General features: G+C 41.4%; 1 protein-coding gene across 7 annotated transcripts in view; it reads left to right on the top strand.

The window, feature by feature from the left end:
* The window catches only part of SMARCD3 (SWI/SNF related BAF chromatin remodeling complex subunit D3), a 90535-nt gene that overhangs the window by 33729 nt on the left and 33068 nt on the right, over positions 1-23738 (top strand). For 6 of the 7 annotated variants that reach the window (XM_071734435.1, XM_071734430.1, XM_071734434.1 and 3 more), the window contains 2 exons: positions 10320-10537; positions 13600-13642. In XM_071734435.1, coding sequence (XP_071590536.1) covers positions 10329-10537; positions 13600-13642 — 252 coding nt within the window. In that variant the 5' untranslated portion in view covers positions 10320-10328. Of the gene's footprint in view, positions 1-5061; positions 7008-10319; positions 10538-13599; positions 13643-23738 lie in introns of those variants that run through there. The other variant, XM_071734429.1, reaches the window with a different exon arrangement.

Raw genomic sequence — 23738 nt, 5'->3', positions numbered from 1 at the left:
TACTTTAAATGACTCTAGTGGTTGAGAGCAGTCACCATTTATAACATTTGGATTTCTTGCATTTATACACATTTAACAAAAATAAGACTGTTAAGGAGCCCTGGGGAATGCACATATTTGGATACTGATAGTCCACCATGTTTTCTTGCTGGACCATTCTGGCATCTCCTGTGACACCTTTTTGAAGACATCAGGTGGGGGCTCTTGTGCAAAGATCGTAGAAATCTTTGGAGCTCACCACTAGCTTCTAGGTTGTCTCCATAATTTATGCATATTCCAGATTTGTTGGGGCTAGCCTGTGTCCTGCAGATGTGGATATTGTGGGACTTGTAAGGCTAAGGACTTTCAGGTAACGCTCTGTGTTTGTGAGAAGAGTGAAGAGATGAGATGCATGCCAGTGTAGAGGAGCAGTGAGTTGTGAGGTTGGTGGGTGTACAGGGATGGCTGGGGAGCAGATAAGCAGGTCTGTACTAGTGGGTTCATTAAGGTAGGCTAGCCCTGAATGGCTGGAGCTGAGCAGAACCATTGGCAACCTGGGAGGGGTGTGCACATGTGATGCTTTTGCCTTTTCCAAGGTTTCTTACACCAGTTGTCTTCCTTTAATATCAAGAGGAGTGGCAAAAATATTTATGTGACTTTGCTTCTTTCCGATCTAGATGGACATAATGTGAAGGCGTACTAGCCTCTTAAGCACTTGAATTTTTAATTTATGCCAGAATGAATGTAGCAGAACTCATTTCCATTACTTATTTGGATTCTAGAAAAATCTACCTGTTCTGCTCTGGGACTATTTGCACTATTGGCATCTTGAATACCTGTATTTGCCCAGAATATCTACATTTGTTTGTCATCTTCCCCTTACTTGTTAGCGTGGCTGATGCTTCTTGACTGCCATTCTGTTGCCTGAACATTTTATGTATGACCTCCTTTCCTACATGATTATCTCGTCTAGTTCTGTTTTCACGTCCTTGCTTGTTCTTTCCTATAGTTTTTCCTCATCTCAGGTTCGTTTGGATCAAAACACAGGTTGGGGTAGTCAATCTTCTGTTACTTATAAAAAAGATTTTAAAAGTTGTAACTTGGTTTTATCTCTTCAGGTCGGGTATCCTACCAAACAAGAGAATGAGCCATGGCAGCCATTACCTTGAGATTACATAGTGCTGGCTATTGAGTTTTATTGCTGCCTATAGCGTGTCAGCATCTGATTATTATTATTATTATTATTATCTGATAATTCCTTGAAAAAACAAGTTACAAAGCAGACTTCATACTTCTTTGAAGTCAGATTCTGCTCTAATTTCAGGGAAAAATTATCTTCAAATTACTGATTTTATTTTTATTTAACATAACATATTTGTTTTGTTTTCTGCAGGCTTCTTTTTTTTTTTTTTCCTCTGCCCAGAAATGGGGAGAGGTAAACAGAGGCACAATGTTGCAAGAAATTTTTTTTTGTCATGTGAAAACTTAAATGAACAGGATAGTTTTGCAGCCTTTCCAAAGGGCTGTTAGCTTTTGTGTTCACTTGATCTTTCTGGAAACATACATTCCTTTGCTAAGGTCACTTTGCCCTTTGCTCTTGTGCACTTGATCTTGCCTTTGTTCTTTTCCATATTACCAGCTTAGAAGATGTCTTCTTCCTTGCTTGTCACAGTCAAGTAGGATATCTCTGAAAGGTGGTGGTATCTCTTAATTGTTAAAAATCTTAAATCCTTATCATCCTGCTTGAGTTTGTGATAGCTTATTATGCCTCTGGTTCTCAGTTCTTCTTTTTAAAAAAACTTAGATTTCTTTCAGTTGTTTAGTTTTACAGTTCTTTTGCTCCTGTTCTGTTTCATCAGGGTCTTGCACATTTTTGGTTTGGGAAGAGAGGTTTGTTTCTTTCCAAAAGGCTTCATTTTTTAGTTTGTCCTTATTTTTGTTCCACTCTATTTCCAGCACTTTTATGGATAAATACAGCTTTAATCATCACATTTATGTTGATTTATCTCTTTATTGATGCATTTTCTAGTGTCCAGTAGTACATTTCAGGCTGTCTTTATGACATCTTCTTCTGGGTGTCCAGCTGTTGCCTTAAATTTTGTTGACCCAAACCAAGTTATTAATATTCCTGCAAGCCATTCCTTTTCTCCATTTATTCTATCCTCTAGACCCTATCATGGGCCTGTCTGCTGGCTGAATCCCTTCAAAGGATGTTACCTTTGTCTCCCTTTTTTCCCTCCCCCCCTTTTTTTATAATTTTTCTTACTGAAACAGGTATTTTCCCATATAGCCTTGGGAAGGTCCACGGTGCAGATCTTGTCAAAGCTCTTGTCCAGACATCTGTCCTCTTGTGACTCAATTGGAGCAATCTTCTCTCTTTTGCTTTGTACTGTTGACCTTGTCTGTGTCATCTTCACACAAGAAGCTGCTGAGAGGTTCGTTTTCTTGTCCTGTTGTTCTGACCTTTTTAATCTGCTTCTGTGTCCTTTTTCTGTTCCCGCTTCATCTTCCTTCCAAAACCAGTCTTCTTTCGTTTTATACGTAAGACACACCTGTAAAGGTCTATGTCCCTTTCTTAACTATCAAGTCATATCTATATTTACAATATATTTGCTGTCAGTTCAAATCAGCTTCTTTTTCCCATAGTGTTCTTGTTCTTTGTCCTCTGTGCTGTGCTTAGGAAGCTTTTCCTGTTAATACATATTAACTCCTCATCCATATTTATTTTCTGCTAATATGTGTTTTTTCATAGTTCCTGCTAATTTTACAATTTGATATTAGTTACACATCAAGACTGGTCATTTATACAAACCTTTCTATCAGCTCTGTGGCTCCTTTGCTTATCCTCAGTCTTCTTTTTGTCTGGTTATTTACCTCTCGGATTTGGTCATAGAAGTTTATTCTAAGTATAGCAACTGTTTTACATGAAGTGGTGTTGAGTAGAGCAGAAGCAGGTTCTCAAAGCATGCCATCATGTGAACAAATACTTAATACAGGTAAATAATTTGCTGCCAATATTAAAACAGTTGAAAAGACAGGTCTTGTGCCCTAGAAGTGTGCATGTAGTGTCAAATAGATTTATCAGAGATTTGGAAAAGGGGGTGAGCAATGAATTTTATAAACAAATTTGCATCTCATCATACGTTGCTGGGTTCTAAATGAATCACAACCATTTAAGGCTAGCTACTAGTGTGCAGCAGCTGCCACTGCTACTAGGAAAGCAAGTAAACTCTTAGCCTGGTTAAAAAATGGAGCAGAGAATAATACAGAAGCAATTGGAAATCCATGGCATATGCTCACAAGAATGTTCTGATTTTGGTCATCTGTGTGACTGACAAGCAAAAAAAAGGGCAATTTACAGGGCTGTAATGGTGGGAGGCCTATGAAGACTTAATAAAAGAATGTGTGGGGTTTTTTATTAATAGTATCTAAGGATGGAGACTGATTAGGAAAGTTGTACAAACTGTCACTGGAGGCTGCTAGGCACTGGTTAAAGAAGTAAATAAACATTTATCAAAGATGATGGAGATACTTCTTTGAGACGGGGAAGGATTGGATAGCTTCAAGAACTCTTATTTCAGTGTATTATAACAGTTCTTTGTTTTATGAGAATGGGAAGAACTAGAGATATTCTCCCCAAATTGAATGGTAATCTGTTTGAAGTGGATAACAGTGATTTTTATTTCCAGCCAGTCATCTGTTTGTAGATGTCACTACTAGAAGTTAGTGAGAATATTGGCTTCGAAAAAAATAGAACTTTGCTAATGAAAAATATCCCACTAATTTTTATATTACAATGGATATAAATACTATATTGTCAGAGCATAAATAAGCTAACACTAGAAAGGCTAGAGAAGGGCCTCACAAAATGTCATTTTGGGACAATTTGCTCCACTTCCCTGGCATGTGGCTGTCTGCACAATTCTCTATGCAAGGACACTGTCAGGGAACTGTTCCTGGCATGGAGTCATTGGTTTGCTGCATGTATATTCCCTGTTTTGTTCAACAAGGAGGTGTTTGTAGTGAGTATAGGGCAGCGTGGAGGAATCAAGGGACCTTACTGCTGTGGAGAAATGTGATTGGGAAGGGGCTTGCAGAAGACTAGTGGAGTGGAAATGTTGTACAATGTGGTGTGAACAAGCTGCCAGTAGAAGCCAGAGGTTTGTCCTTTCCTACCCCTGGACTAATTGCAGGTTAATGTGCACAGAAGAGTTCACACATAATTTAGAAAAGACATTAATTCCAGCTAGGGCTTTAATAAAGATAGATGTGATTTAATGCTACACAGGCTTATTAAGCAAATTTGAGTTGCTCATTGAGAAAAGTTGGATGTGCTGATGAATATGGGTGCACAGGCATAACTGATCTGTGAGGTGTCTTAATTACTCTTCTGGTTTTTTTGAAAAAAAAATACTGTAGAAATATGAAAACAGTAACACTGTAACACAGTAACTATGTGCCCCCAGTTTCAGGGAGCAGCAGAAGACTGCATGAAAGTGTAGGAGCAAGGCAAAAAAAGCCTTATGATGCTTTATCTGGAGTTTTCTGACCCAAAGTTGCCCTCTATGTGTGCAGCACCTCTTTGTGGATTTTATTTATGTAGGTTAGTCTGCTGATGTCCTCCTGAACCCAGATAAACTTCTAGCATTTACAGTGGTTTGTGTCAGGAATTTTAAGGCTTATCTCACATAAAGAAGTACCTGATCCTGACTACTGCTCACTGTTGTCTGATTCTTGTAAGGGAAGAGATTGATCTCTGGATCAGCATCCTCTCTCTCCATGCCAACCGTGATGTTGCAGAGCTCTGTTGTTCCCTCTCCCCTCCTGAAGTCATCCTTTTTACAGAGTCAAGAGTTGCAGTCTGGTAGTTCTTCACACAAAATCCATTCTGTACCTGATACCACAGTAGTGGATGTGATCAGAGCTGTTAAAATGAGCAAGCTGTTGGACCTCAGAGGTGGTGTATAGGGTTTGTTAGTTTCAATTCTTTTTTCCTTTAATTGTCTCCAAGGGCTTTGTTTGAGGTTTGGTGTCTGATTATCTTGATCTGTGAATGGACATGCATGAAAAAGAAAGGTGATCACTAAACTTTTTTTCAAGTTACAGTTCACAGTTCTGTACCTGTGATGTTTTCTAAGTCAAAGATTTTTGGATTGTTGCGAACACTGTTTACAAATGGGTGAAACACTTGGACCTTGATTCTAGGATGTGAGAACTTTTGGGGAATGGAGGAAGGTGAATGTAGCAGACAAGCAAGAAGAATAGCAATACTGGTATTTCTTACTAAACCTCCGGATGATTAATAGACATCGAGAAAAAGTAACTCATATAGGGTAACATCTATAATTCTAGAGAGGAGAGAAGCCACTTGCAGCTTTTTCTTGTACTTCTAAGAGTCCATTTTAAAATGGCACATTCAGTTGGGAAACCATTTGTGCAGTCAGAAATCTGTTACCACCACTCAGTATCAGTATAGTCTAAATTTCTGAACTGTTCCAGATACTTCTAGTGACGCATTCTTACCTCCAGACAGCATCTGGCATCTCCTCTTACTTATCTATGCCTTATAGAAATCATTACCTACACTTATACCTTGACCCAATATGTTGTCCAGCCAAGGTAGCTTCTGTTTTTAGTTTAAAAAAAAATGCTGCTTGTATACTTGGTAATTGTTGTTCTCAAAATGTGTCACCGTGTCTTTTACCAGGAAGCCTGTGGCTGGTCACTGCATTCCATCAGAGTCCTCCTGTAAGGTGTCCAGATCGGGAGAGACATTCTGTGTCTTTCAGGAGTGTCTGTATGCACAGCTTTGCGCTGTCTCGTGTTGCAGCGGCTCCTTGCTCTCTGTTCAGTCCCTTTCAAAAGCCCATGCAGGTGTCCTTGCTTTTCTGCTCTTGGCACTTTATTTTCCTTTTACCTACCAGTTCTCTATCTAATATGTCCAGACAGGAACCCTCCATTTTTTTCTGCTTCACCATTTTGGTTACTATGGTGTTGACATCCCTTGAGAACAGACCTTGCAGTAGAAATGTGCAGAAAAGCACCACTCCAATATTGTCTCATTTCTGCCAGGAGACAGGTGAAGTTCACTTGGAGAATGAAAAAGAGGAAGAGGAAGGAGGCAGTCCTGTGCTGTGACAGGACATCCAGGCAGAGAAGAAAGCCAGAAAGCCAAATGTGTGGCTTGGGAACCTGGGCAGTAGAAGGTAGTGATAAGACTTGGCAGCAGTTTCCACAGAGTCATAGAATGGCTTAGGTTGGAAAGAACCTTAGAGATCATCTACTCCAACCTCTCTCCCATGGGCAGGGATGCCTTTCATCTAGACAAGGTTGCTCAAAGCCTCATCTAACCTGGCCTTGAACATATCCAGGGAGGGGGCAGCCACAATTTCTCTGGGGAATCTGTTCCAGAGTCTCACCACCCTCCTACTGAAGAACTTCCTAAGATCCAGTTGTTGGGAGGTGGTCTGTGTGCTGCAGTGTCAGTGTTGTTAGTGTTGGAAGGGTCTGCCCAGGGCAGTAATGGGCTGTGCAGCAACATGGGCAGGTAGCACAGCTCTTGGGTACCAGTGTGCATGCATGAAGTACTCTCCGTGTGCCTTTCTCTGCATGTTGTACTGCTGGCCTTGTCTAGCTGCTCTGCAAGCTTCCTCTGCTCCTTCCTTCATCTTCTCAGGGTTGTGAGAGGGGTCCATTCAGCTATGGATACTCTGTGTTCCTCATTTTATGTGGCCTACAGAGGTTGTGCCCTCTGTCCAGTGAAGTATTGAGGTAGTGCAGGGCAATACATGTAGTTGGAATCAGTGGAGGAGAAAAGGGGAAAGGGTCTTTTGGTAAGGAGGAAGTTGGGTCATGTAGAGGGCTTTAGGGCAGATGATTTCCCAGGAAGGAGGATGTGTCAGCGCTATTGTGTACTGCAGCATTCAGCATGGGTGATTCTTGTTGAGGGCAGATTCCACCCCTCTAAGAAAGAGAGGAGAGATAGACCCTAACCTGCACCTCCAAGATGTCTATCAAAAGACATAATGGTATCATAATATTCTTCATTATAAATACATTTTTCTTTTAATGTCAGTATTACAAAAAATTCAGTGTGTTGTCTGACTTGTCTTGCACGTGTGTTGGAGAGCAAAATAAACTGTTAGGTGAGGTAAGGTACTGTTTGTGTGTTCTTTTATAAAAGCTTAGAGAAAACCTTTTTATATCTCGGGCATCTGGTGAGCTTGGAGCAGGGAGATGACAGTTGTGAAGTGAATAATATTTTATCTATGGGTGATACCACAGATACAAACATGAGAAGGGAGGAGAAGGAATGAGGTGGGGCAAGAGGTGAGATTGAATGTGGTTTTGCTTGATCTCTCTCCTTTTTCCCAGTTTTGTCCTTTCTCTATGTTTCTCTATTGTGATGCTTAACAAGGGGAACTGAAGTTCAGAGGTATCAGATCAAGAGTAGATTTGGCTTGCTGACCTTGTTCTTCAGGCTTTACAGTGTCCTTTGTGGGAGCAGAGAAGTGGGCCTGCAGTCTGATCCTGGTGACCACATAGTCTCCAGGAGAGATGAATGTGAGATGGCTGTGCCCAGGATCTTGTCTCTTCTGAATGACTCTGAAATGTCCCCGTCTGATTGACGGGCAACAGCGGGCTCAGTGCTCTGCTCTCAGCTGGAGAAAGGCCACAATGTGTAGATTGACAGACAACAGAAAGTTCTTAAGTTCGAGCTCAAGTGAGAAGCATTTTCTGGGCTATTTGTTTCTGCTGACTCTGCCTGGGTTGGAGGGTGGGGGTGAGTACGTGGGAACAGAGAGAGCTGCTCTGTTCCAGCGGTTTTCATAGCTCCCTGTTTATGGAAGAAGATGTTTCCAGCTCTGCTCAAAGCCTCAGTTTTGCCTTTTGCTGCCTCCTGCTGCTGCTCCATTTGGTGGCCAGACCCACAGTCTGTTTCCTATGTGAATCCTTGCTGAATTCACTAGCTTGGCTTCTCAGCCTCTCTGCTCATACCAGTCACAGCCATTGTTTTTTTGCTGATCATCCACTCCCCTTCTTTCTTCTTCCAGTTCCCTTCACACATGCAAGCTCAAGGAATATCTAAGACTTGTGATGATCAGGGCTACACTGAGCTGTCACTTTGTGGGCTACACTGGATTTGGTTGGGTAATTTGGAGATGCAGGTCCAAATTGTACTTATAGTTTTATAGAAGTTTAGTGTATATTATATTTATGTCTAGAAATTATAAAGGATGAGATTAAAGTAACTTTTTTAAAATTATATTTGTTTTAAATTTTTATATTATTTTGTTTGTTAATGGTACAAAAAAAATCTTTTGAGGCCCTGGTGCCTTGCATACCCTCTGGGGTGTATGCTCCTTGCTTTGGAGACCACAAATGTACTTCTTCCAAGTCCTTTTTCAGTCTTTAACTGTTGGTAACCCAGAGAAGTTCCTGAACCAGATCTGCTGGCCATGTCGTTGTTATCCCTTTGGAAAGAGGTTCCACAGCCTGACTACCCACTGTGTGGCCAACTATCCCCTTTTGGTTACCTCTGAGCCTGACTTCTCCTGGCCTCTTCTGGTGGCCCGGGTTGATGTTCTGGAAGGGGCAGTGAACAGACAATCCCCAACTGCCCTCTCCAGGCCATTCAGGATTTTGCAGAGCTCTGGCAAACGCCCCCTTAGATTGCCCTGGATCACCTCTCTTCAGGTGGAAAATTACACTATATTTACTTCTACTTATAGTGGATGCAATTCCATATCTTCATAATTTCCGTGCCATTCTTTGTAGTTTTTTCATATCTTCCATTACTGAGCTGCAGGCACCAGAACTGCATGCAGCAAACCATGGACAGTGGCACAGTGATGTTCTGTGTTCCCTTCCATTTCTTTTGTTTAATGGTTTTTTTGAACCCTAGTAAGCAGTGAACTGTTTGTTTACGTTTGTTTTTTTTTTTTTAAAGTATTTATGTCAGTGTCTGTTTAAACTCCAAGATTTTGCTGCTGTCGGGCTACGGGCAGCTCAGAGCCCATTGTTTTGTATGTGATTATTGGATTGGTTTTTCCCATGTAATTCACTTCAATATGTATTGAAATACATTTTCATCTTCCTTTTAAGCGTTCATTGTGTCTCAGAATCCTTTTGCAGTTCTTTGAAGCTGTCCTTCATCCTTGCCAGCTTGAATAACTTAGCATTACCAACAAATTTTTCACTTCTTTGCCTTTTTTCTCTCTTTTTTTACTTTTCTTTTACAGGTTGCCTATGAATATGCTGAAAAGCATGAGTCCCAGCAGAACCCTTTCATTTTCAGAACCAATTACTGATATCTTGGTTCTATCCTTTAAACAATTATTTGTCCATAATGGATGCCTCTTGGTTTCCTTAAGAGGCTTTGTAGATGGACTTGGCTTTCAAAAGACTTCTGTGTATCATTATTCTTACTCACTCACTGGTTTAACTGCCTATACATTGTGTCTGTATTTGTCTGTACTTTCACATATGCATAGGTATACAGTAAACATCTTTATAGGTCTTAGATTGAAGCTAAGCTCTCCATTTTAAATTGCATTTTACAGATGGTAATTATTTTACTGTTGTTTTTCCTTGATGACTCTAAACTTTTAGGATTTAGAATTGAGCTTGCTGTATGTCTTGTACAGCCTCAAGCTTCTTATTTGACCTAAAGTATCTCTCCAGAGTGTGCTGAAGTCAACATAAATGTCAGGACTTTAGAATGCCTACGGGGCTTTCTGACAAACTACCACATTCTCTCTTTTTTTTTTTTTTTTAATTTTATAGGCTTGATCAGAGACATGACCTTTTCTTAAAGGATTCTTGTTGCTTTATGACCATATACAGTGCTCTCCAGTGTAGGTGGAGAGGGCTCTTAATGGAAGTGTTTTATCAGTGTTTTCATGGTTCACCTTTGCTTGTTACAGTGTGCGTACTGACCAAAGCAGCCTGTTAGGGCAAAATCTGAAGCAATGTAGATATGAGCTTGCCCATAGGTTTGATTAGCATGTGAACTACACCGGTTTGGACTGTGTGTAGCTGCCGTGGAGCTTTTTCTTCTATCTGAAGGCAGAGTTTTCTGCTCTAAGCTGGCCTGGATATGTTACTGACCACTGAGTGTTTCCCTAATATTAGTGGTTTTCATCCCTGATTCTTGTCTACTGAATTCCTCTTTACAATGTCCAGGAAATACCAGTCCATGTGCTCTTGTTGCTGCTTAGTGTTTACCAAGATGGTCAAAATTGTGAACTTGCTGGAACTACTGTCTATGTACCGATGTCTATGCATCTGAAGAAGCAGGGACCAAACTGGCTCTTCTTTCTGTTTCAATTCTTCTCTAGCGACCTGGGATGCCATCAGGAGCTCGAATGCCCCATCAGGGGGCTCCCATGGGTCCCCCAGGTGCCCCGTATGTTGGAAGCCCCTCAGTGAGACCTGGGATGCCCCAGACCGTGATGGAAACCACAAGAAAACGCACGGCACCGCAGCAGGTCCAGCAGCAGCAGGTCCAGCAGCAAGTGCAACAGCAGCAGCAAGCCACACAGAACCGAACTAGGAGGTGAGTGTTCCAAAAAGAACAACAGTTTGAGGAAGGAAAAAATTATACCTTACTAGCTATAGGTAAGACCTTTAACATAAAATTAGACAGAATAGAAGATTTGCAAATTGTTGTTTTCTTAAGGCAGGAAAAACATTGGCCAGTTTTACTCTTTGTGAATGGTCTTGAACAAACTGATCTCTACTAATGTCTTGTTCGCAGTTATAATGCTTTTACCTCTCAGGTTTATTGGGCTATAACTCTGTTATATTTAAGCTTTAAAGTTAGTGAACAGCTATTTTCTAATATAGTGTCATTATTGTATTACTCGTTATCCATTCATATCCGTTCACCTATGGCTAACAAAATGGTTTATAAACAAGATAAATGGGAACATTTTTTTGTTGGTCACATGAATACTTTTACTACGGTCACTAAGGAGAGTGGTCATAAAACTTGAAATTGTTGCAGGCATTCCTACATATAAAATAAAAAAATAGGCAAAGCAAATAATTTCACAGAATTAGAGGGAAATTTTTAAAGGGAACCTTCTTTTTAAAATATGCCTGCTTTGTACAGTGCTGGATACTTTCTCTCCTGAGTAACAGTTCACTAATTTTTTTTTTGCAGCTTATTTGACCTCAGAAGTCTTGAGTTCTAGGTGTGAGCCAGTTCCTGATAAATATGTAGGGTGCAGTCTTCTAGATGGTCTGCCTTTTGCAGAATCTTTATAGGTCTATATACAGATCCAGACAAGTGTCCTGTGATGTCATCATATCTAGTTGTACTTGACTCTCTAGGCTCAGTGCTTCAGGAGCCCTGCTCTGTCCAGGTTACATACCTTGGATCAGCAAGCCAGACTTAGGATGCTTGTATCTGGGATGCATCTGGAAAGGACACCAATCCTGAGCATACTAATGCATTATGATTGAATAAGACTGAATATACAAGTGTGTGAGTGTAGCATGTGAGCACAAGAGATGCATGTGGGTCATGAAGGCCTTGCCCAGCAGTAACTGAAATGTACATTCCACAGCACCTCCCCAGAGGAACTCCAGGAACTGCACAAAATAGGGCCTAGCCTTCAAATATACAGGGTAGAAAAACCTGAAAAATTGCCACTGCTGGATAATTAGGGTAAATTTTAGACTGGTTTCCAGAGATCACGTAAAAGAATATTTTCTAAAAGTTGATGACCTGTCTCACAGAAAAAAGCAGTCCCCACTCCCCAGTGGGAGTGAAGAACTCCCAGTTCTTCACTTAAGTGCTTCCAATTTGGAGCCCAGTGCTAATTTCTGCTCTAGAGTCCAGCTCACACCAGGGCTTCCTCAAGAGAGTTTCTGTTTGTTCTGCCATGCTTTCCCTCCAGATAATGTGTTGTATGTTCACCCTTGTTCATTTCCACCTCCCTGTTTCCCTTTGGAATATTTCTGGGGTTTTTTCTGGCAAACTTTTCTGGCATCTTGGGTCCAACTCTGAGAGTCGTCAGGTCCTGTGTTTTATGTCACAAATGGGCCAAGAAGGTGTAGTCATCCTTTCCTGGCAGGTTTGTTTGAGACAAAAATATAATTTTAGTAATACTCTTTGAGAACTGGTTGAGACCCAAGTTGTTAGGGCTTGGTTTGTTACTTGCATTTTAACTGCAAGCCTATGGGGTTGTTGCAGATGCATGCGTATCCCATTCCCCTTTGGGAGTACACTGCTTGCTCAGGCATTATTTCCAGACTGAGAAGTGTTTCAGTGCAGATTTGATTTTATGAGCTGTGAAAGGTGTTGGAAGCTCATGCCATTTGACATTCTGTTACCGCAGTGCTTTTAAGAAGGGACCATGTTCACCTATGAAGTTGGGTGTGACTTTGTGGATGAATTTTCTGCCCCCAAGGAAGGCTGTAATTTTCACCTGTGAGCACAGTTACTCAGGACTGGCCTTCATGGGGATGGGGAAGAATCTAAGGATCTGGTATTTCAGGACAGGCTTACCAGCAAATGTAGGAAAGGAGCACGCTACACTGATGTGTGTGGAAATAGCTTTTATGTAGACATAGCTGATGATGGAGTTCCTGCGTGAAAACAGTAAGGAGAGGCATCCTTGTGACACGGCAGAGCAGCAGCATGCAGTTGGCTTGCTCCCATTTGTCTGTCACAGATGGAGTGATTCGACTGCTGCTTTAGATAAAGGCCTTGCAAATTATAGGGGTGAAGAATAATGCCTGGATTCCCTCTTGGCCCTACTAGAGAAAGCTAGGTGACAGGTTTGATGGGCACAAACACTTCTTAGAATCTGGAGAATATTCCTGACAGTACCGTATCTTAGGTATGTACACATTTGTGTTTATATAATGAACGCAGTTGACATAGTTGTGTTTTTAAAAGCATAGGTAGGTAAATGTGCTTATATGTAGGTATGGAAGCATTAGGTATATACACAGCAGGCACACGTATCTTCCCATGTGCATGTTCATAAAGATGAATGTCATGGGGAATGCCAGCCCACTTACCTTTATAACCACTTATGCAAATGCATTACTGCAAAACAAGTGTGTATAGTAGAGCAGGGTGTGTTTATATGTGTGTTTCCATACATCACATGAAATACACATGTATGTATATTTTCACCAGCATTCAGTTTTGGGCATGAATGAATGCATGTCATCTGCTTGAGCAAGGTCATGTTCTGTATACTGGCACTGAACCACTGAGATGTGCATGTACAGAGATGTGTCTGTGCACAGTTGAGACCTGCTCCCTCTCCTCCTACATGCATTTTCTGTCTGTGTAGCCAGCATGTGCACCTGCACTTGCATACATTGCTGCTTTGCACCACGAAAGATGCTGTGATCAAAGAACTTGCACACTTCTTTCCAAGATGCATAACAGACAGCCCTGATTTGTTCTTAGCTAACTGCCTCCCCAGGCTGCTGAGAGAAGGGGTCCTAGGGCCTGGGCATGGGTGAGACTCTTTTGCTGATGCATGCACAGCTGTGCACCAGCATGTGGAGATGTCAGGATAATTTAGCAGGTGGCCTCGTTACTCCTAGATCTGTCACCATGGTAACGTGTTTTTTTCTTTAAAAAATGTACAGTGCCAAGAGGAGGAAGATGGCTGACAAAATTCTCCCTCAGAGGGTGAGTCGCTTTCATTTCCTATTCCCTTCACAATCAGTCCAGCATCTTAGTGTAATTAGAGGGATTTTAGAAAATACTTTCACTTTTTGTTTAAAAATCTAATTAAAAAGTAAGTCGGCAGTGGGTGAAAGTCTGGAGCGCCAGGCTGGGGCTGGGGCTGGGGGCTGGGAGCGTGGAGCAGCCCGGCCTGTCTCCTCCTGCGCTGGGTTAGCCGAGCCAGCACTGCCACTTGCTGGATGGACAGTGGTGCTGGGCTGCGGCGTGCGCGGCTCGACGCTGGGCCCTCTGCGTCTTAAGGATGTTTTTTGATCAATTTTTGAGGCTGGCCAAATGCTGGTTCAGAGCCAAGCTGTGCCTGTAGGAGGTGGGCTCGTAGGGTCTCACTGGCCTAGTACAGCTGCCAGATTGTAAATTTTGTAGCTGTGTCCTAGTAGGACTAAAGGGAAACTATAAAGAGCACAGTTCAATGGGCCTGCATTGCCCAGGGAGTTGAATTCTCTTATCCCAGGGTATATGTCTAGCTTTTGGTGTCTCTCTATGCTTGATACTCAATGCTTAAATCTTCTACTTCCTTTTTAAACATTGGAATTTTCCTCTGCTCCCCTTCTCTTTCATTATTCCCAGACTTTTTCTTTCCTATGCCTTCTTCATTGTAGCTCCCCCAAAACCTATTTGGTCCCAACAGGCAAGCTTCCTTACTCTTCAAAACACACACCCCTGTCACATACTTGTCCCATACTTGTCTTTAGCTTCTGCTGTTTTTTCTGGGTTCAAAACCCCTTTGACAGGTATGTAGATCTCCATATCCTTTCCAAGCCTACCTTGTCACTAGTAGTGGAAACCCAAACTTGCTGGCAGCCTTCACGTTGTTTTCTGTGACATTCCACAGGTCCTAGTGCCAACACCTGAGGAGGTGATCCCACTTTGGTACTCCTGATGTCATATAAACATTTCTTTTCTTGTAATTCCTGCCACCCTCTGTATGCCCAGCCTCTCATAGGTTGGCCATTAGTTCAATTGTGCTGCTATCTTGCACGGACTAAGCTACCATTAAATCCAGACCTTTGAACTACTTGAAGCTTCCATGGTGTTTGTGTTAAAGCCTCATTCCTGCTCTGCCTGGAGTTTGTAATTCCTTGGAGCAAAAGCTATGTTTCTTGTGATGTCAGTTCTGTCTGTCCTACACAAATTGTTTTCACTGAGAATTATGCATCCTGTATGGTGAGACTATTGCTTTAAATATATGTCCATTCAAGGCTTTTTTGGTTGTTGTTTTTTGTTTGTTTGTTTGTTTGTGTTGGTTTTGTTTTTACTTTTTTTTTTACTTTTTTTTTCTGATGTCTTTACAAGATAAAAAGGTCTCAGAACAGAAGTAACCAAACTTTTGCTAACAGAAGACTTTTGGGTCTGTTATTGCATTCATGATTCTTTAGCAGGTAGAGCCGTACTCAAGTATGTCAAAAAGCTATACAGATGCAAGCACCTTTCAGATCTACGCTGTCACCAAGTCTTCTTGCTTTTCGTTATCTTTGTCACTGTCAGCCAATAGCTTTCACTGATGGAGTGCTAAGGCGACACATATGGCTGAAGTTCTGTCTGCAGCTGGAGCCCTGGTAGGAATGATAGGACATTATGTCTCAAGGTGCTTCATTAAGCTTCAGTGACTGTATCAGAACCTTCTTCTGCACACCATGCATGGGATGGGAGAATGCTGCATGCATCCATGCCCTGTCAACTGGAGGATCTGCACTCGTGGCTGTGGGATGCATGAAAACCTTCCAGCTTTCCAGAGGTCCTTCTGGAGTGGTTTCCATCCAGGCAGCATCTGTTACCCACAGACTTTTTGCAGTCTCTTGCTTGTATGTGAAAGGGAGAGGGGAAGATATTACATATATTTTACTCTTGAAAACCGTCTTATGTACTGGTAGGTGGAAGTGAGTTCTCAGTGTTGCTGTGACAGTGAGTCAAGCACAGGGCACAGATAACCTGTGGCACAGAGGCTCTCTGATCAAGCATATGATGTGCCACTGGAGCATATTCCCATTTAGGCAGGGCTGCTCAGCTGTTACAGCCCAGCTATTTGAGAAGGATTTAGTTTTTCGTTGATACAATCATATGAGAAAGCTCAGCCTAGCAGACTCTTACAAATAGGAAGATAGGAATATTGAGCTGCGTGGGACCTCCTGGGAATATCTATTCTGGTTCCCCCTTGTCATGGAAGCCACAACACAGTTGCTTCCTGAAGATTAGTTTCGTTCCTTGCTTATGAGAGCCTTTCGATCCAGCAGCTTTATTTTCTATTTTCTTTTTGCATGGTTCAGCAAGGCAAGGATGTTGAGTTTGCTAAGAGGAGCTCTCCACAATTCCAGTCCTAATATCCTCATTGTATCTATTCCAGCTTAAATTCACCTGTTTTCAACCTCTCAGGAGACCAGAACTATACATAGTGTTACAGATTACCAGTATTCCCTCTTCTTGAATGTCACTAACACATTTTTAGCTCTACTGGATATAGCTGCTGATGCAGATTTGGATCACATTTTATTTTTTACAGCCTTACCACACTGATAGAGTATATAGTAGTTCAATGATTGACTGATATTCACAAGTATTTCTATTGTTTACAACTGAAGAATTACCATGTTAGAGCAGGAATTATGGGTATAGATTCTAAGGAACATGATTCTGTTCCTTGTAATGCTATATTTTATCCTGTTCCTGTTATACAGTTCTCAGCTTCCTTACATTTTCTGTACTCTCCCCTGCGTTGTATTGACAGTTCCACCCAAGTTTGCCATTATTAAGTTTTGTTAGTATAGTTTTTCTTCCTGTGCTAGAGCTATTAATGAGAATATCGACATAAAATCAGTTTCAAAAATGGTCCATGATATACTTGCTGCTTAGTATGTTTTACCAATGCCAGTTCTTTACCACATATTGTTCTTGTCTTTTTTAGTGTTAAGCAGTGACTTATGACTGTATGTCACATGCTTTGCTTAAATGCAAGTCAACTAGATCTACTGCATATCTTTGGTCGGAAATGCAATTTTAATGGCAAGAAAGGCTTGATTAAGCCCAGGCTGACTGACTGTAATGTAACAAGGCTTAGCACTTTCTATAGTGTATTCAACACTAACTCTAGTTTCTGTACAGCAGGCTGGATCTCTCTCCTCTGAATCCTTCCCAAGTCCTCAGGTCACTGAAACCCTCATTCAACTTTGGAAAAGCTCATAGGCATCTTCATTCGTAACTGAGGACCTAGATCTCTGGAGCTGATGTGGCCTTTGTGACCCAGGTCTAGAAGCTGTGCCACATTTTCAACCTTAGGTCACAATCTGTCAGTAGAAAAACATGATTGCACATCTGGTTGCTCCTCTTCTTTCTCTGTGTCTTGTCTCCTCATTGCTTCTGGACAGTGTCTTACTTACTCTTAGTTCTGGGTCATTATGTTTTTTCCCAGGCACCATGAATATTTTTCACAGTTCTGTTCCTTCAGTTTCCTTGCCTACCTGTTCTGATGCAGGAATCTCAGCTGAAGCCATCCTGCCTCCCTAGGTGGAGTCTGTTTGCTTTTCCCATTTTCACTTGATAAGTGGAGTGCAACTTCAGAACTACAAACCTCTCCTTCAGTAGCATGCTGCTCTCAGTATTGCCTACTGCTCTTGTTGCTGGGCCCCAGGTTCCCATGAGGACCTTGCTGAGCTGTGCTGGTGTTTTTTTGTACAGCTGTTCTCTCCTTTTCATCCTTTCTTCTTCTCTGTTGTGAAATGCTCAGTCAAAATACTGAGATAGAGGTTGTAGCCTAGCCTAATTATAAGGAAGTTGCCAGCTCTCTATTTATTAGTCTCTGATTTTTTTATTTTTTTTTTTTTTAGAAAATTGCCAAAACTCTTTTGTTTGTCCTGCTCAGGTAGTGAAGAATGCAGATGCAATTGTTATTTCCTATCTGAAATGGATCAAATTGTATTTATAATTTTTTTCTGGGACCTTTAATGATAGCCAGCTTTGGCCTGGAAAGAGATCTTGATCTGAAGGGCACATTCTCTGTATCTGATTTGGGTTTTTGTGGTTTTTTTTAAACTATCTCTAAGCAAAAAATAAGTTATGAAGGCAACAGCATGGTGGCTGTCTACTACAGGCAATCTGCCTGATCAAGGAGACAAAGCCTTTCTTAGACATCTGGAAGAAGACCCATGGTTGCAGGTCCCCATGCTCGTGGGGGAACTTTAACCACCCTGACATCCAATTTGAAGGAAGGAGCACTGGGCACAAGCACTTCAGGAGGTTCCTGCACTGGATTGATGACAGGTTTTTGGCATAGATGGTGAACAAGAGGAGGTGCTCTGCTGGACCTGTTACTCTCAGAGAGGAAAGAACTGTTTGATGATGTGAAGGTAAAGGGCAGCCCAGGCTGCAGCAACCATGAGATGGCAGAGTTGGTCATCCTGAGCAAGCAAGACCTGGGTTTCAGGAGAGCAGGTTTTGGCTTGTTGGAAGGATTGTTGTTTGGCTGTCTGGAAGGATCCCATGGGTCAGTGAGGATCTCTGGAAGACAAAAGGGCTCAGGGAAGCTGGCTGAACTTGAAGAACAACCTCTTCAAAGCAAAGGGAAATGATCAGGCTGATGTGCATAAAGGTGGGCAGGTGTGGCAGAAGGCCAGCAGGGTTAGGCAGAGAATTCCTGACTGGCCTCAAGTGCAAAGAGAGAATGCAAAGATGTGCCAGCAGGGATGATCTGCCCAACAGGAATGGGACAGTGGTGTCCAAGCAGGACAGAATGACATAAGGAGAGTCAAAACTCAACTGGAATTGAACCTAGCGGAAGATGTGATGGGCCCCAAGAAAGCCTTCTGCAAGTGGATCAGCAGCAGAAGCAAGGCTAAGGAACACCTGGGTTGCTCATATTGCTCATGTCAAAAGTCATGACAAAGGCCAAGGCACTAGATGTTGGCTTTGCCTCCATTTCTCCTGGTAAATCCTGTCATCAGGCCTCCCAGGTCCCTCAGTCTACATCAGATTAGGGGAGCCTGGCTGTTAAAGGGGACCTTGACAGGATGCAAAAACAGGACAGCAGTTCAGCTCTGAGAAGTTCAACATATGCTCCTGGGATAGAATGACACCTTGCAGTGGTACAGGTGGACATCAACTGAGTAGCAAGCAGTTTTGCAGGAGAGACATGGGGTTCCTCACAAACAGCAAGCAGAGAATGTATCTGTGAGGGAAGCCAGCCATGACAGAGGTCAGCTGCAAAATGGGCAGTCTTAGCATAAGTGTTGCCACCAAGTCAAGGAAAGAAGTAAGGAAGGAATCTGTTCCTTGCTATGCCACACCTGTGAAACTGCACCTGGACTTCTGGGCATGGGACCAGAAAGACATGACCTACTGGAGTGAGGCCTGCAGAGGACCACCAGCATATATGGGGGCTAAAGCATGTGCCTGCCAAGAGAACCAGCAAGAACTGGGTTTGTCCAGCCTTGAGAAGGGGAAAGGAGAATTACACTTTTGAGTGCAACTGCTGTATGGGATAGAGAAGGAAAGACAGAAAAAAAAATGACATGGAGGATCCCAACAGTAGAATTAGAGGGAACAGAAACCCACTGCAATGTGGGCAATTGAACTGGCTTAGTAAAGTTATGATTGTACCAAAACATTGGAAGGGGGTCCCAAAACATACTTTGGGAAATATTCATTGGTTGGAGATATTTACAATCCAACTGGACAGGGTCCTGAGCAACCTGTTGTAAACTGAACATGTTTCATACAGCAGTTCATATTCACATCTTCCAAAGGTCCTTCTGATCCAAATAATTTTGTGATTACTGAGGCTTAAACAGTTGTCTAGCCAAGTCTTGGTTTTGCTAGAAATTCAAATAATCCTTGATGGCTTTGAAGACTGTTCATCAACATAGCCCCACAACCCCGTAAGTTCTAATGCGTTGTTTCTAGGATGTGGGTGACTTTGGTGTCTGTCTTTTGTTGGAAGCAATGGTGGTTGGTGCTTCTGATACTCCTTGATTGGCAAAGAAGTATTGGCTGCCTCAACCCTGAAGGCTTGTGGGCACCAAGGAAGGCTGGGCTGCATATGGATTTTTTATGGTAGCCAGCAGTAGTCCTATCAGGGCTCCACTTGAAGGGACCCAAATTCTTTCAGAATTCGATATCCTACAGTATAAAATTTATGGCATAATGAATTCTAGTCTTGTTAGCAGGACAGATTTCATACATACAGTGATGCTGGAAGTCAGCAAGGTTCACATATATGCATTCTTTAGGTTTCTTGGTTTCCACACCTCACCTAGGGACGACAATGAAAACCCAAGCCAGCCCCCTTTAGAAAACTGCCTGTGCCACAAATGCATGTCCCAGATTCTGTTTCCTGATGGCAGAAGTAGCAGAAATTATAACTATAATTTATTTTTCACAGGGAGGAATGAATAACTGACCTGTCTGTAACAGGAGGGTGTTGGGAGCCTGTGTTTTGTCATCTGTTTCTGTAGTGTTCAGAGTGTGGGAGATGGTTCTGTTCTTTGCAGAAATGGGACATCTCACTTCTGTTTCTCCTGATGTCTCTGATCTGGAACATGCCAGTGGCAATGATGCAACTCAAGAAAACCTTTATCTCCAGCTTAAGCTCAGGCTTTCCATCACTGGTAGTAATTTTTTCCTGTCATTTCCTTTCAGTATACTGTCCTTTATGGTCAGCATATTATCTGTATATCAACTCCTAGTAGCTCTACTGAGAGGGCAATTTAATTTCAGTAGCATGGCAAGTCTTCTTTACTTTGAAAAGAAAGAGTGCACATACTTGGTCTGGGAGAAGAAAAAAAGTACTAACGTATTTTTAGTGTCATGCAACTAGACAATCTGAAGTCTGACCCTATGGTGAGAACTTACTGCTACCTTGTTGGGGTTTTTTTGTTTAACTTCTACAATACAAGCCTGAAGCTTTCTTGTAAGAGCACATATAGTTATAGTCACTGGTGATGAAATATTCCCTGCAGCTGTCATCAGTTTTTTCAGTGTTTGGCTACACTCGCTGCTAAGAATTTTTACCTTCTTTCTAATGTGAACTTCAGCATTTTCAAGTTTATCGTGTTGTCACTTTGACAGGCAGAGAACATTTTTTTTTTTTATGTAGGGTTTTATGTAGGTAGATATATACTCATAAGCAAAGCTAAATGAGTCAGCTTAGTGGAGCCTTGTATTACAGAGGATGTTTTCTTGTCCGTTAATCATCTCAAAAGCTTTTCTCAGAATTTTCTTAAGTTTGTCAGTAGATTTCTTCATCTGTGACTCTAGTGTGTTCTTTCATTGATTATGCTACTACCAAGCATGGCAGTAATTGTAAAATCCTCAGTCTTGCTCTGTGTCTTCCTGCTCACGTGTTCAAGAACTGTGCTGGCCTCTCAGGCTACAGCAGTGTTGTAGGCTATTGTTTCTACACTTACAATTTCCTAAATCCTTTAAAAATTTCCCTGGGAAGCAGTAAGAGTCCCCATGCTGTAGCTGCTTCCTATGTTCTTTGCTATTAGGTTTTTTGGTTGTACAAATATCTTAGTAGTTTTTATTATTTTCTTTCTCTCAGGTCACCCTGGTGTGGATCCATATCCCTGTCCTTCTCTTCTGATTTCCTGATCCTGTTCATTACATTCAGATTAAATTATAAAAGCCCCATACCCCTTGCTATTTTTTGTACCTTGCATCTTTGTCTATTTGTTGCAGATGACTTAATTAATACGGAGTTTTGGTCATTTTCATCAGTAGCCACGGTTGCATTAGTGCCCACCAGTATGATTGCTGTCTTGATGTGGTTCCCTTGTGTTAGTTGAGTGTTGCAGCTCATTTGCTACCACAGTCAGCAAACTTAGAAGTGCCTTACAGTCTCTTCAGGTTGTGATTAACTACAAGTTTCCAGTTCTTAATGCATTTAATGTCACTTTTGTCTTTTCTGGATCGTTTTAATAGAAATGCCAAGTCAAACCTGTTGAAAGATGTGAGGTTTCATATGGCACTTGGCAGTGATGAAAATGAAATTTTTGTCTTCCTGCTTTTTTTTTTTCTTTCTTTCCTGGACAACACATGAGCAGTATTTTACTTTTATGTGGGCCACTGTGAATTCCTCAAACAGTTACTGCAAAGGTTTGTATCCCTGAGGACCACCTGAAAACCTAAAATACCAGTTTTCCTTTTTCCATTATTTCTGACATCTTTGTGGAATGGATGGGACATAGTTTTCTTGCAGAAGTGATACAGCTAGGTCTCTTGATATTTAGAGGAATAAATTTGGAATTCATTATGCATTTTGATACTCAGAAGTAGTAATTAGCATGGAAAGGACACATTAGATCGGTTTTGACGTGGTGTTTATCTTCCTATATAGCCTTGGAGACCAAAGCAGGGTTTTCTGTGGTGTTCTTGTGAGAGTTTAGTCTAAATTTAAATGTCCATGACTCTGTATTTCATAACTAAGAAGTGTTCAGGACATTCTGCTTAAAACATTGTAGGGAAACCAGAGTAAAACTCTCTAAATCTTGCTTGTATCTTTTAGCTGCATGTGACAGGCAGGTGTGGAACCAGGCTTATCTGTCCTGGTTCCACACTTCTTTACTTTAGATCAAAATAAGACTTTGGTTTTCTTCCCATAACTCTGTGACTATAAATAGATAAGTATTTTCTCCCATTAAACTCTTTTTTCCTTTGCTAGTATTTGGAAATAAGATACCCAGAATATGGTAACATTCGAAATTAATTTACAAATGCACCATTCTCCAACACAGTTACATTATTAGTTGCATTATTATGGTTATGGTTATGATGGAGTTCGGGCTGAGGGAGAGCTGGGACTAGAAGTTAATGAAAAAAGAGAAAAGGGTCTTTAATTACAACACATTTTTTTGAGGGTTGGGAAGTGAAGCTTTGCCTCTGTGCTAAGGGTTGCTGGATTAGATTACTCTCTGCTGCAGATGCAGAGAAGGAGGAGGCAAGAATTCATTTCTGCTGTTTAAACGTGATATTTTTAATGTTCTCCTCCCTGCCTGATGGCTGCCAAGTCCAGTTAGGGTTCACTCCCCAGCCCTTCCTTTTCTTGGTCACAGGAGAAGAGAAATTCAGAGCTGGAGAATCTCTCTTCACCTCTGGAATATTTTTGTCTTCTCTCCAGGTGAGGAAGGATCTTTTAGTTCCTGCCAGGGCTTGATCTCTCTGTGAAGTTTTACATTATTTGAGGAGACCATTGTGCCTCGACCTAAATGAAGACATCTGAGCACTTTGAAGCTTCATAGACCCGTGTGCCACTTTCTAAAAATTAAATCTTGTTCAACAAGGCTGTCATCATGGGATTTTCTGAACATACAAAATGTGTTGATAGTATTAGACTTTTTCAAGCCATTTGATCTGTTATTTATGACATCTCAATAAAAAAATTAGAGTATATTGAAGCTTATTGATTACCTTAAATTGAAAAGTCCTTCACTGTCAATTTGGAGACATAATAGTGAGTGGATCATTTCTAATGGGATGAGAAAGATCTTGGCCCAGTGCAGTGTAGTTTTTAAATTTTTTTTTTCTTTGGTTTCACTGTCATGCATAATACAAGAAATTTGAAGATAAAATTTACAGTTTTTTTAAGATTAATGAAACAGCAAATAAACACAGGGAGAAGGACAGTTATTGCTAGAAAGCATTATCACAATTGCCCAATAGAGTAGTTGTAAACAAAATTAGTTTTTCTGTAAATAAGGGAACGTCTCTAACCCAGGAATCTGGTAGTGCAAGAGTCTGTCTTGGAAAGCAGTGATTCCAACGTGCTTGAAGCAGGTGGAGTTGGCAGAGCTCAAGCAACGGTTTGTACTTAGTTCTGCCTCTCTCATACTTTCTCACACACTATTTGTTAAGATCAGGTGGAGCTAGTACCTGTTTTTTTAGTACTGCATTCAGCAGAGGCACAGGTGTTACGGTACTCCTGTTTCCATCTACTTGTAGTGTTCCTCAGAGTTTTTGTTTCACCAGAACAACAATCAGTCACCTCTTTCCTGCTTCATAGATAACATCCATCCTTTTCTTTCAGGTAACTAAATTATCATACAGTTGTGCCCTG

Source organism: Heliangelus exortis, chromosome 2 (genome assembly GCF_036169615.1).
Source record: "Heliangelus exortis chromosome 2, bHelExo1.hap1, whole genome shotgun sequence".
In the NCBI taxonomy this organism is placed as follows: Eukaryota; Metazoa; Chordata; class Aves; order Apodiformes; family Trochilidae; genus Heliangelus; species Heliangelus exortis.
The sequence above is the reverse complement of the archived record's forward strand: the minus strand, read 5'-3'. Positions and strand labels throughout refer to the sequence as shown.